The 15088-nt window shown below is 36.2% G+C and overlaps 1 protein-coding gene across 2 annotated transcripts in view; it reads left to right on the forward strand.

Moving 5' to 3' along the window:
* CFH (complement factor H) overlaps positions 1-15088 on the forward strand; it is a 159754-nt gene that overhangs the window by 89647 nt on the left and 55019 nt on the right. For both annotated transcript variants that reach the window (XM_011951605.1, XM_011951604.1), the window contains exons 16-20: positions 7230-7412; positions 7880-8065; positions 11039-11212; positions 12309-12485; positions 13885-14061. In XM_011951605.1, the coding sequence (XP_011806995.1) occupies positions 7230-7412; positions 7880-8065; positions 11039-11212; positions 12309-12485; positions 13885-14061 (897 nt within the window). The remainder of the gene's footprint in view (positions 1-7229; positions 7413-7879; positions 8066-11038; positions 11213-12308; positions 12486-13884; positions 14062-15088) is intronic.

Consider the following 15088-nt stretch of genomic DNA (forward strand, 5'->3'; position numbering starts at 1 on the left):
AGTTTGGCTGGATATGAAATTCTGGGTTGAAAATTCTTTTTTTAAGAATGTTGAATATTGGCCCCCACTCTCTTCTGGCTTGTAGAGTTCCTGCTGAGAAATCTGCTGTTAGTCTGATGGGCTTCCCTTTGTGTGTAACCTGATCTTTCTCTCTGGCTGCCGTTAACATTTTTTCCTTCATTTCAACTTTGGTGAACCTGACAATTATTTGTGTTGTAGTTGCTCTTCTCGAGGAGTATCTTTGTGGCATTCTCTGTATTTCCTGAATTTGAATGTTATCCTGCGTTGCTAGGTTGGGAAATTTCTCCTGGATAATATCCTGCAGAGTGTTTTCCAACTTGATTTCATTCTCCCCGTCACTTTCAGGCACACCAATCAGACGTAGATTTGGTATTTTCACATAATCCCATATTTCTTGGAGGCTTTGTTCATTTCTTTTTACTCTTTTTTCTCTAAGCTTCTCTTCTAGCTTCATTTCATTCCTTTCATCTTCAATCTCTGATACTCTTTCTTCCAGTTGATCGAATCGGTTACTGAAGCTTGTGCATTTTTCACCTAGTTCTCATGTCATAGTTTTCATCTCTATCAGTTCATTTATGGACTTCTCTGCATTAGTTATCTATTGTTTCATTCTTTTATTAAGGTTTTTAGTTTCTTTGCGCTGGGTACGTAATTCCTCCTTTAGCACTGAGAAGTTTGGTCGACTGAAGCCTTCTTCTCTCAACTTGTCAAAGTCATTCTCCATCCAGCTTTGTTCCATTGCTGGCAAGGTGCTGCATTCCTTTGGAGGGGGAGATGCACTCTGATTTTTTGAATTTCCAGCTTTTCTGCACTGTTTTTTCACCATCTCTGGTTTTATCTGCCTTTGGTCTTTGATGATGGTGACGTACTGATGGGGTTTTGGTGTGGGTGTCCTTTCTCTTTGTTAGCTTTCCTTTTAACAGTCAGGACCCTCAGCTGCAGGTCTGTTGGAGTTTTCTTGAGGTCCACTCCAGACCGTGTTTGCCTGGGTATCAGCAACAGAGGCTGCAGAAGATAGAATATTGCTGAACAGCAAGTGTTGCTGTCTGATTCTTTCTCTGAAAGCTTCATCTCAGAGGTGTACCCAGTCATGTGAAGTGTGAGGTGTCGGTCTGTACCTAGTGGGGGATGTGTCCTAGTTAAGCTGCTCAGGGGTCAGGGACCCACTTGAGCAGGCAGTCTGTCCATTCTCAGATCTCAACCTCTGTGCTGGGAGAACCACTGCTCTCTTCAAAGCTGTCAGACAGGGATATTAACATCTGCAGAGGTTTCTGCTGCTTTTTGTTTAGCTATGCCCTGTCCCTAGAGGTGGAGTCTACAGAGGCAGGCTGGCCTCCATGAGCTGCCGTGGGCTCCACCCAGTTTGAGTTCCTGGCGACTTTGTTTACCTACTTAAGCCTCAGCAATGTCAGGCACCCCTCCCCCAGCCTAGCTGCCACCTTGCAGGTAGATCTCAGACTGCTGTGCTAGCAATTAGGGAGGCTCCATGGGCATGGAACCCTCCAGCCAGGCATGAGGTATAATCTCCTGGTGTGCCATTTGCTAAGACCCTTGGTAAAGCACAGTATTAGGGTGGTAGTTACCCGATTTTCCAGGTGTTGTGTGTCTCAGCTTCCCTTGGCTAGGAAAAGGAATTCCCTTCCCTCTTGTGCTTACCAGGTGAGGCAATGCCTCATCCTGCATCAGCTCTCACTGGTTCAACTGCACCCACTGACCTGCACCGACTGTCTGACACACCCCAGTGAGATGAACCCAGTACCTCAGTTGAAAATGCAAAAGTCATCCGTCTTCTGTGTTGCTCATGCTGGGAACTGGAGACTGGAGCTGTTCCTAATCAGCCATCTTGGGTGCTCCCAGCTTTTTTCAATCTCAGAAAGCCTTTATCACTCCTTTGCTTTTAAGACAGAATAGTGGAATCTAGAATTATTGGTTGGCAGTTATTTTCTTTCAGAATTTTGAGTATATCATTCCACTTCCTTATGGCCTGCAAGGTTTCTGTTGAGTAATCCACTAACAGTCTTGTGGAAATTCCATTTTATGTAACCATTAACTTTTCACTGGCTTTTTTCAACACTTCATCTATAAATTTTGATAATTTGATTGTGTTATATCTTTAAATGACTATCTTTTATTAAACTTATTTGATATCCTTTGAGATTTCTGGATGTGAGTTTCTATTTCCTTCCCAGTTGTTGAAAGTTTTCTATCATTGTTTTTTTGAATATATTTTCTGTATTTTTGTGTCTCTTTCTATTTTTAACATGCTGATAATGCATACATTATTCCACGTGGTGATATTTCATCTGGATCTTAAGCTGTCTTCACTTTATTTATTTATTTATTTATTTTGGTTCTCAGATTCGGTGATTCTCAGTAATTTGCCTTCAAGTTCACTAATTCCTTCTTCTACTTCATCTGATCTACTGATGCATACCTCTTTAAAACTTTTCCATTCAGTTATAGTATTCTCAAATTTGTGATTTTTGTTTGGTATTTTAAAAAATACTTTCCACCTCTTTGTTGAAGTAGTTAATTTGTTTTTACATTGCTCTCTTGGTCTCAGTGAATATCTTTATGACCATTGTTTTGAATTCCTTCTTGAGTAAAACACCTATATCCATTTTCCTCAAGTTAATTTCTGGAGACTCATCTTGTTCTTTTGTTTGAAGTATATTCTCTTGTTTCTTTATTTCCTTTAACTCACTATGTTTCTGTGCAACAGATAAGACAATGGCCTTTCTCAGTCTCATCAGACTGGCTTCATATAGGAGAAAGATCTCACTAATTTTTCCAGCCAGAGATTTTCATGTGCCTCTCAAGTCTTTGTTCAGACTGCTGTCTCTTAGTTTTGGTGCCCCGCTGGAGGTTAGAATTCACCACATCTTTTCAGGACTTGGTACCAATAAGTTAGGAGCCAGGCTGTCTAGATGTAGCTGAAAATACTGAGGACTTGGCTGTGTATTTACTTCTTTCTACTTTCATAGTGAAAGTGAATGTGCATGTTAATCTCTCACTCTCTCTGTATTACACCAAGTAAAGAATCTGTGGCAAATGCCTGTACTAATATTCAGGCTGCATCCTCTGATCCTGAAGAGGTAGCTGCTTGAAATGAGTCCATTGTATTACCAGCTTTTTGTATTCTGAGATGTAGGGCCTTTCAGGAATGCAAACCTCTATCATCTCCCAGTGTGAGTTTGTTAAGGAGACAATCTCTTGAGTCGGAGCTATAGAAGTAATGACATTTGAATTCATTGCTAAACTTGGTCCAGGAAGAATGAATAAATCTGATTTTATCATTGGGGTGAGACTCATGAAGTGCCAAACTTTGGATTTGGCTGCAGGAAGATTACTGTTTGTCTGCATCATTACATGCCTTGTGCAAGCTCACTAGAAGCCAGTTCCTTAAGTAGCCAGTGGAAGTATGTGCCCTAAGCTCTTTCTACAGAGAAATGGATATTGAACTTTCTCTTCCCTTTTCTGCACTGCTCCAGTTTGGCATAGTGTCTGGAGTTTTTACATAGCATTTTAAGACTGCCTATTTGCTTTATGATCTATGGAAACTGGTATTTTTCTAATATCATCTGCTGTGAGAATTAAGAGTTTTAAGAGGAGTCCTTTTGGAGGTAACTGTAAAAGTTGCTGTACTTGATGGATGACATAAACCTTTTTGAGGATAAACAAGGAGCTGCATTTTAAAAACCTTTTCTCTGCACTGCTCTTGGGCAATGAAGCTCCTGGAAGTGCTTACACACCCATTTCTTTTTTCTGTATTCTAGATAGACTCTGGATATATTTTGTGTCCTCTACTCCCAGAACTAAGAGCTTTAGGATACAATCCCTGAATGAGAGTTGTAAAAGTTAGAGCACTCAAGTTTTGTGTGGACAAACTTGTCTAAGAGAGATTAATGTACCTGGATTTGTCACTGGGGTGAGTCATGGGAACCGGCTAGAGAAGTGCCTGATGCAAGTTCGTTATAATTCAGACTGCAACTTTTTTAGAATTCAGACTTCAGTCCCTTCTCTGAACTGCTGTTAAGGAAAGAAATTTCTGGAAGCTCTTGAGCACTTGTATCATACCACTGTTTTTCTTGTGATCTAGAGAGACTCTCATGTGTCTAATCTCCTCTGCTTCCCAAATTAGTGAATTAAAGGCCAAAGAACAGGAAAGTTAAACTTTGGATGCTTTATGTGAGATCCATAAACTCCTCTCCACAAGGAGAAATTGGGTTTTTTGAGATTCCTTTTCTAATTGTGTGGTGCAGTGAACAAGGCTGGGGTCCATGCTCCATTGTGTTGTAACTTTTCTTACTTGTTCAATATGAATGTTTTCTTCCTTGCCTGGTAAGTAGGAGTCCCTTTATTGGTCTTTGATTTTCTTTCAGAAGGAGTTCATTCATGAGTAGATATCTGTTTAGGACATTCTTGGATGGAAGAAGAGTCAGGAGCTTCCACTTCTGCCATGTTGCTGACATCACCCCCTGCCTAGCTCTTTATTTTACTCCCAGGAAACTAGAGTATTGCAGGTATCATTAAGTACTCCTACTCAAGCGAGAGAGAAACCAGTACTTTAGAATACTCCCCAAAAAGCTAGGATGATAAATATTTAGTTAACTCTTACCTTTCCTCTCTGAGGGAGAAGCAGCCAAAATATATTGTTCTCTGTTTACTTTAGGGGGTTGCAGGAGGCTCTGAACTGGTTTCTTGATTTCTCATAAAGGGAATTGCTTCCAGTATCGTCATTGAATCAGTGTGCCTGTGCGGGGGAGAGTGGTGACTCCTATGTTGCCATCTTGCTGATGTCACTGCCCTCTTTCATACTCAATATTGATCATTTTTAAAATCTTGATCATTGTTTTTACTTTGTCCTCAATTTTATTAATATTTTCAAAAACCAATTTTAATACCTTTAAATTTTCTCCATTGCTCTCTATTTTTTAGCTTTCTTATATTTTACTAATTTTAGCTTTGTTAATTTTCTCCCTTTTTTATGTTTCTTTGTCTGTTTTCTCTTCACTGATTTTATTGTTTTCTTCCTTCTAATGATTTCAATTTTAATTTCACTTCTCTCAATCTTAGGGTGAAACATGAAAACATGGCCATAAAATATCATACTTTGAAAATATAAAACTTTAAAGCTCCAACCTTTTAAGCACTGCTTTAGCTGTGTTCCAAAATGTTACACATATCTGTGTGTGTGTGTGTGTGTGTGTGCATGTGTGTATGTTCTGTGTGCTGGGAGACAGAGAGAGTTCGTTTTTATTTGATTTGAAATATTTTCTCATTTGTCTTGTGGTTTGTCTGTTGATGATCAATTATATAGAAATTTATTGTTTAATGTCAAAATATTTGTTGTATCTAGATAAGTGATTTTTTTCTGGTTTCTAATTTAATGCCGTGTGAAAGAATACTGGGAAATTTTCAATATTTTGAAACACTCAATTTTTTAATTGCACAGCACATAGTCTACCTTGCTGATGGTTCTATTTACAAATAAAAATATGCATACACACTAAATGTAGAATTAGGCTATACTGGGTCACAATGTTCTTTAAATTTATTTGCCCATCTCACAAATTTGTTAAATAATCTCTTTCTCAATTGCTTACTATCAGAAAATACTTTAAATTAAATAATAATGGTTGTGGTACACATTAAAATCAATGGGATACAGCTGAAACAGAGATCTAGAAGGTAGATGAGAGTATACACTTAACAAAAATAGAAAGAAAGAATCATTCAAGCATAAATAGTTGATCATTAATCTTAAGAAAAATAAATTGATGAGAATGTTGAAAACATATTAAAATATTGAAAACCAGAAATAGGCAAAATACTTTTGATAAATATGAAATACTTTAATTATCATAGGTGAAAAAAGAAAACTTGACATTACCAATAACCTTTAATGAAGTTTTATTCACCCAAACATCTTCCTGAATTGATAACAAAATGTCAGACTCTTGAAATCATTGCCATGATTTCCTGGAGTATGCTGACAGAAAGCTTTAGGTGAAGTAGAGCACACTCTATGATAGAAGAAAATAAGATCAAGGGATAATAAAGTGCTGAATGCTGCCAGATGCTTCTAAACTCCCCCGTCAGTCAAACAGGACATGTTTCATTTTCATATTATGAAAAAATAAGATATTTCTGATGTATCACAGTTTAACAAGAGCTTAACTGTGAGCTTACAAAGGTGTCTTTATATGTGATTATATAACTAAAGCCAGGCTGTGCAATGCATTAAACTGGGTGCATAACATCCATTTAAATATCCCTAAACAGTACAGATAAGCTACGAAATAAAAATTCTATTGGAGTTTCAAGTTTTAAATAGCACACTATAAATACTAATGATTATATTTAATGCTTATATTGGCCAAGTGTCAGTACCAAATTGATTATTAACTAAATATAATTCTACTTCTGGCTAATAAGATTCCATTGGCAGAAAATTTGTGAGGGTTTTAATCCAATCCTAATGTATTTGATCATATATATCAATTTTTATTTAATACATGTAATTAAGAGTGTGTAATTCTATTAAAACTTTCTAAAGGCTCAAAATAATTGAAATCGATATTACATAAATTATGCAAAATTTGTTAAACAAAATATATACAAAAAAACTACAAGAAAGTCTATGAGAATACAAGCCAAAAGTTCTATTGTTTAATGTAACTGTTACACAGTTGAAAAGTATAATATCTACATACAAGAACATCATAATTAATATGTGATAATTTATGAAACATAGTTATTGAATTTTTCTATTGATTCTATTTTAATCATATAAATTGTTATTTTTAAACTAAAAGCCTAATTTTAATATTTTTATGTTTAATTTTTATTATAAAATTAATTATATTTTTAATATTTTTTAGTGGCACAAATACAATTATGCCCACCTCCACCTCAGATTCCCAATTCTCGCATTATGACGACCACATTGAATTATCGGGATGGAGAAAAAGTATCTCTTCTTTGCCAAGAAAATTATCTAATTAAAGAAGGAGAAGAAATTACATGCCAAGATGGAAGATGGCAGTCAATACCACACTGTGCTGGTCAGTAGTGTGTAATTTGTTTTAAATGTTTTGGAAGTTTGCGAATCAAATATTGCTTTAAATAAACAATCTACTGGCTCAAACTGAAACTTATGCTGTAATTTTTATTATAAAATTAATTATATTTTTAATATTTTTTAGTGGCACAAATACAATTATGCCCACCTCCACCTCAGATTCCCAATTCTCGCAATATGACGACCACATTGAATTATCGGGATGGAGAAAAAGTATCTCTTCTTTGCCAAGAAAATTATCTAATTAAAGAAGGAGAAGAAATTACATGCCAAGATGGAAGATGGCAGTCAATACCACACTGTGCTGGTCAGTAGTGTGTAATTTGTTTTACATAATTCTTTCAAATGAGGTTAATATTCTCTTGTGCTTCATATAAACAAGAGAGAAGTTCTTTCTCTATATCTGTTACTTTATCCTGACAAAATAGATTAGGACCTAGGCACATTAATCAATCACCACCCTTTCAGTTTTTTGAACAAAATGCAGCCAAATGTTTGGAATATTTTGTAAATATCAGATAACATTTCCATTTATGCATATTTTAATTGTCATGATGAACAAGACATAAATGAAGAGGATTATTGAACAAGAGGATGGTAACATATGTATGGTAGAGGAATGTATCTTTGCAAGTTTCTAATAAGTTTTTGTTTTTAAATAATTTTATTTGTTCAAATTTTACTCACTTTAGAATCCAAAATAGTGTTTGATTTTATATTTCAATTTAAGTATTTTATTTGTTTTTGACCCTTTGATTTTCATTCTTCATTTAGAAAAAATTCCATGTTCACAACCACCTCAGATAGAACATGGAACAATTAATTCATCCAGGTCTTCACAAGAAAGTTATGCACATGGGACTAAATTGAGTTATACTTGTGAATATGGTTTCTGGCTATCTGAAGAAAATGAAATAACATGCTACATGGGAAAATGGAGTACTCCACCTCAGTGTGAAGGTTAGGACAATATGAATACTCAATTTCTGCTTACAGTAGAATTCATTAAAAAAAATCTCTTGTTATCAAATGAGGGCAAAGAACAATTGAGATTACTGACTACATAAAATTATTTATGCATTATACCACTAAATTACTTTTTGCATGATTGAATCTACTCTATTTATGTTAATTTTATTTGTTCATGATAGAGTCACTATTTATTCTGGCATTAAAAATTAATATCTAGTGAAATTAAACTTGTCTGTATTATTCTCATGCTGCCATGAAGGACTGCCCAATAATGGGTAATTTATATATATATATAAGTTTAATTGGCTCACTGTTCTGCATGGCTGAGGAGGTCTTAGGAAACTTACAATCATGGTGGTAGGAGAAGCAAATGCATGATGGCAGGAAGGAGAAGTTCTGACCAAAGAGGGAAAAGCCCCTAATAAAACCATTAGATCTCATGAGAACACACTCACTATCCCAAGAACAGAAGCATGGGGATAACTGCTCCCATTATTCAAGTATCTTCTAGTGGGTCCCTCACACAAAACGTGGAGATCATGGGAACTACAATTCAAATTGATATTTGGTTGGGGATACAGTCAAATCCTATCATTCCACTGTGTCCCATACCAAGTCTCTTGTCCTCACAATTCAAAACACAATCATGCCTTCCCAACAGTCCCCCAAATCTTAACTTATTCCAGCATTAACTCAAATGTTTATGTCCAAAGTCTCATCTGAGACAAGGCAAGTTCTTTCTGCCCATGAACCTGTAAAACCAAAGCAAGCTAGTTATTTCCTAGGTACAATGAGGGTACAGGCATTGGGTAAATGCTTCCATTCCAAAAGGGAGGAAATGGCTGAAACAAAGTGGCTACATGCCTGATGGAAGTCTGAAATTTAATAGGGTAGTCATTAAACTTTAAAGTTCCAAGATTATCTCCTTTGACTTCCTGTCTCACATTCAGGTTATGCTGATACAAGAGGTGGGCTCTCACAGCCTTGGTCAGATGTGGCTTTGTCCCCCTCCCGGCTGCTTTCATGGGCTTGCATTGAGTGTCTGTGGCTTTTCCAGGAGCATAGTGCAAGCTATCGATAGATCTACCATTCTGGGGTTTCAAAAATTGTGCCCCTGTTCTCACAGCTCCACAAGACAGGGCCCCAGTGGGGACTCTGTGTGAGGGCTCTGACCCCACGTTTCCTTTTCTCAATGGCCTACCAGAGGTTCTCCATGTGGGCCCAACCCTGCGACAAACTTCTGCCTGAACATCCAGGTATTTTTGTATATCCTCTACAACCTAGTTATAGGTTCCCAAACCTCAATTCTTGACTTGTGTGCACCCACAAAGCCAAGACTACATGTAATCCACCAAGGCTTGGGGTTTTCACCCACTGAGGCAATGGACCAAGCTGCATGTTAGCCCCTTTTAGCCACAGCTGGAGCTGAAGCAGCTGGGATACAGGACACCATGTCCTCAGGCTACATAGAGCAGCAGGGACCTGATCCAGGTGCATCAAACCATTTTTCCCTCCTGGGCTTCTGGGTATGTGATGGGTGGGGGTGGCATGAAGGCCTCAGACATGCCCTGGAAATATTTTTCCCATTGTCTTGGTGATTAACATTTGGCTTCTTATTATTTTTGCAAATTTCTGCAGCAGGCTTGAATTTCTCTCCAGAAAATGAAGTTTTATTTTCTATTGCATTTACAGGCTGCAAATTTTTCAAACTTTTATGCTCTGCTTCCTCTTGAGCTCTTTGCCACTTAAAAATTTATTCTGCCATATACCCTATATCATCTCTCTCAAGTTCAAAGTTCCACAGATCTCTAGGGCAGGGCAATATGCCACCAGTCTCTTAGCATAACAGGAGTGATCTATACTCCAGTTTCCAACAAGTTCCTCATCTTCATCTGAGACAACCTCATCCTGGACTTCATTGTCCATGTCACTATAAGCATTTTGGTCAAAGCCATTCAGCGAGCCTCTAGGAAGTGCCAAACATTCCCACATCTTCTTGTCTTCTGAGCCCTCCAATTCCCTAGGAAGTTCCAAATATTTTCACTTTCTCCTGTCTCCTTCTGACCCCTCCAAATTGTTCTAACCCCCGCCTTGTTATCCAGTTCCAAAGTTGCTTCCACATTTTGGTTACCTTTACAGCAACACCCTGCTCTCTGCAGTACCAATTTACTGTATTAGTCTGTTATCATACTGCTCTAAAGAACTACCAAAGACTGCATAATTTATAAAGGAAAGAGGTGCAATTGACTCACAATTCCACAAGGCTGGGAAGCCTCAGGAAACTTGCGACCATGGTGGAAGGGTAAGCAAACATGTCCTTCTTCACATGATGACAGGAAGGAGAAGTGCAAAGAAAAGGCAGAAAAGCTCCTTATAAAACCATGAGATCTCAGGAGAACTCACGCAGTATCATGAGAACAGCAGCAGAGGAATAATCGCCCTGATGATTCCATTTTCTCCCATCGGGTCCCATCCACAACACATAAGGATTATGACAATTGCAATTCAAGATGAGATTTGAGTGGGGACACAGCCAAACCTGTTCTGCAAGTTGCCATGTTTGCTTTGCCACTATGTTTTAAAACTTCTCTTACATTCTTCCCACAATGCCCCTTCTGATTTTCTACAGTACATTATGTTTTACCTGGAACCGTTAAACCTCAATGTGTATCTTATTATCACTAGTAAGTTTACAGAGGCATTGCTTACCGAGACATTGAAGATATCTTTCTGAAATATATTGCTACTTTTAGATTCAAGTCCTTCCTCAGTTGGTGACAGTCGTATAGATAGACAGACACCAGAAGGCTGGTTTTAGGAAACATTTGTGTACTTCTCTGTGATGTCATAGTAGCTCCTGTATTGTATATTTTCAAATGAAACTACTTAATATAAAAACAGGCACATAAAATTAAATTTCTGAGTTAGTGAAACCTGAATTCATTGTTTTTTATTTTTTAGGCCTTCCTTGTAAATCTCCACCTGAGATTTCTCATGGTGTTGTAGCTCACACGTCAGACAGTTATCAGTACGGAGAAGAAGTTACGTACAAATGTTCTGAAGGTTTTGGAATTGATGGGCCTGCAATTGCAAAATGCTTAGGAGAAAAATGGTCTCACCCTCCATCATGCATAAGTATGGTGTATTGAATTTTATTATGTATATGATAAATATTCTTCATTCAAAGTGTAAGTCATACCAATAAGAAAGAAAACAGTGACTCTAGAATTTTATAAGGTTTTCTTGAATATTCTAGATTGTTGTGGGAAATTATAACTCTAGTAATTAAAACATTTGACTTTATAAGCCAAATTGGTTCATTTTCACATCATCTTGTGTGAACTTTAAGCATCCTCTGATGTCTAGTCTCAGACTTCTCATCTCTGTTCTTAGGGCACAGCTGCCTCTACTCATCAATCTCATCATTATTCAATCTTCTGTCAGTTTATCAACAATCTCCCTATAAGTATATTTTCTAAAATATTTACAAAATTATTATAAGTATTTCACATTTGACAGGAGCAAAATATTTGGAAATAATACATACAATATATGCATAATTGGTGTATTATTCCATTCTCACACTGCTGTAAAGAAGTTTCTGAGACTGGGTAATTTATAAAAGAAAAAAATTTTAATTGGTCATGGTTTTGCATGGCTGAGGAGGGGTCATGAAACTTACAATTACCATTGAAGGGGAAGCAGGCACCTTCTTCACAAGGTGGCAGGAGAGAGAGGAGTGAGCGAAGGAGGAACTTCCAAACACTTATTAAGCCATCAGATCTTGTGAGAATTCACTCACTATTATGAGAACAGCATGAGGGAAACTGCCTCCATGATCCAGTCACCTCCCACCAGGTTGCTCTCTCAACACCTGGGGATTATAATTCAAGATGAGATTTGGGTGGGGAGACAAAGCCTAACCATATCAGGTGGCAAAGTATGGACAAAAAATAATGTGAACCAAAAAATGTGTAATCTCAAGTGCTGCGGCTACCAATATCTCTTGAGGCTTCTAACATCATTCCTATCTTGTATTTTTAATAGATTTAGAAGAATAGATTTAATGAAATTAAGAGAAAATGGTTAGTATATTTTCTCAAGTTATAAGAAAAATGTTGTACAGTATTCATTGATTCTATATATCGCTATTATTAGAATACATTACATTCATTGAACGTAACCTGTTTTTAAAGATTTACTGAACAAAAACACATTTTTCCTATTTCAGAAACAGATTGTCTCAGTTTACCTAGCTTTGAAAATGCCATACCCATGGTAGAGAAGAAGGATTCATATAAGTCTGGTGAGCAAGTGACTTACACTTGTGCAACAAATTATAAAATGGATGGACCCAGTACTGTAACATGCATTAATAGCAGATGGACAGGAAGGCCAACATGCAGAGGTACTTTGATGAATTTTAAAAATTTGTTTATGTAATGCATGGGCCCGGCCCAGTGACTCACGCCGGTAATCCCAACACTTTGGGAGGCCAAGGTGAGTGGATCACTTCAGGTTAAGAGTTTCAGACCAGCCTGGCCAACATGGTGAAAACCCGTCTCTACTAGAAATACAAAAAAAATTGCGGGGCATGGTGACATGCATCTGAAGTCCCAGCTACTCAGGAGGCTAAGGCAGGAGAATCACTTGAACCACATAGGTGAAGATTGAAGTGGACCAAGATTGGGCCACTGCATTCCACCCAGGATGATAGAGCGAGATTCCATCTACAAAAAATAAATACATATAAAAATGAATATATAAGTACAATATTTATATAGACTGTGGTAGGCAATAAAATACAGAATTGCCTCTAACATCATTAAAATGGACATAAGTTTTTAGGGCAGAACAAAATGGGCATATGCCTAAAAATAAAAAGATGGAACTGAGTATTTGATGATTAATCTTAGCTCAATAATTCTCAAAGTGTGATTGCTAAACCGGTGGCATCATCATCTTCTTGGAGATTGTTTGAAATGAAAGTAAAATTCCATGAGCTCATTCTAGACATACAGAATCAAAAGTCTCGAAATAGAACCCTGAAACTGTTTTACCAACCCCTTGAGGGAATTCTATGCACACTTCTGTGTGAGAAGCATTGCTATAGGCTGTTATTACTACACATGAACGTGAAACTCTCTGATGAATTTTGCGTTGTTCAGCATAGTATCCTAATTCATTGGCAATTAAATTATCTGTAGTTATTTTTATTATTGTAGACTTATTTTCTTTTATTTTTCCACATCTCCAATTTGGATCCTTTGATTAACCATCCTTCATCTCTTTTAACTTGGGTTATTTTCAAAATGTGTTTTTAATTCTTTGCTTATTCGCTAAGAAAATGTCTATTTGTGTTTATTTTTAAGAGGCTAAAATGTATAAGCAGGATGATTGCAAAGCACAATCCAATACCACACAATCTGTATATGCTGACTTTTTGCATTTTATGAATTAATCTTAAATAAATAGAAATGATAGTATTTGTTGTACTCAAACTCAAAGAGAGATATCCAGGAAAACTTTCATTTACACGGGTTTCCAGAAGGAAAAAAAAAAAAGGTCTAACAATGTTCTAGCATAGGATGAAGAAGAAATTTAAAACATCAAAGCTTGTACCTTACAAAAAATAGTTTTATGTCTTTTCCTCAATGTTACATTTAAATTTATCAAAATCAACAAAATATTTGATAAGACATTATCTACTTATTTTAAATTCATCTTGAAATATATGTGTAATTGTATTAGTTGATATGCTACTCAAAATGAACACGAGGTGGAACTACTTCTTTTTTCCTATTCAGACACTTCCTGTGCAAATCCTCCCACAGTACAAAATGCTCATATCGTGTCGAGACAGATGAGTAAATATGCATCTGGTGAGAGAGTACGTTATCAATGTAGGAGCCCTTATGAAATGTTTGGGGATGAAGAAGTGATGTGTGTAAATGGAAACTGGACAGAACCGCCTCAATGCAAAGGTAGAGTATTATATTTCCTTTAATATTTTGGGGGAGTATAGCAAGGTTAAAATATGTTGATTTAAATAAAAAGAAGTAATTTTTATTAATAGATTTTTCAAATGCAAATAAAATGATTGATGGTGCTTAAAATTCAATTCTTCTTGTGAACAGAGCACAAGTAATAGCGTATATTATTTTCGAGAAAGATTCTGCCAAATTGAAAGACTTGGAACCTGAAACAAAGGTATCTTAAGCATTACAACACTTAGTTCTTCTCAGGAATACATGTAATAAAAGATACATTATGTGCATTTGACAGTCATAAGTGGTGTGCATTCTAAGATATGGAATAGGCAGTTGAAGAGAGATCATAGATTGTGATATAAATATGGGCATCTTCAGTATATGGATTTTATTTCAAGGTGTGTGACTGACTGTATTTATAAAAAAAAGTCTAATCACATAGTCCTGGGTCATTCTAATATGTAGACATGAAGTAAGGGAAACCAACAAAGGAAATTGTATCTTACCCACTTTTATTTTTTAAAATTAATGTTTTGTCTGGTTTTTTTTCACTATTTTACTTAGACTCTACCTATATTTTATATTGAAGTGAGTTTTCCATTTATAATCTGTTAACTGATGCACTTGGACCTTTTACACTTAGAATAATTATTGATGCATAAGACTTAAACCGTACTTTCATGTAGATTCATTTATACTCTCCACATTTTAAGTATAAATGCCATAGATATTTTCTGTACATACATTGAGCACCACATTAAACTTATTTGCTTCAAACATCAAACATAATGGAAAAAACTAATGAGGAAAAAGATATCCTGTTATATTTACTCCTCTTTTTTACTCCTCTTTTTATCTATTGTAATATTCTATTTTTTTCAGTATCCTGAAGTCTCAAGCTCTTACTTTTATCATTTTATTTTAATTTGAAGAATTCCTTTAGTTAATCTTTAGGCATAGGTCTACTGGAGACAAATTCTCCTGGTTTCCTTGTCTCTAAGAATGTCTATATTTACCCCTT

Source organism: Colobus angolensis, unplaced genomic scaffold (assembly GCF_000951035.1).
Source record: "Colobus angolensis palliatus isolate OR3802 unplaced genomic scaffold, Cang.pa_1.0 Scaffold320, whole genome shotgun sequence".
NCBI classification, from domain to species: domain Eukaryota; kingdom Metazoa; phylum Chordata; class Mammalia; order Primates; family Cercopithecidae; genus Colobus; species Colobus angolensis.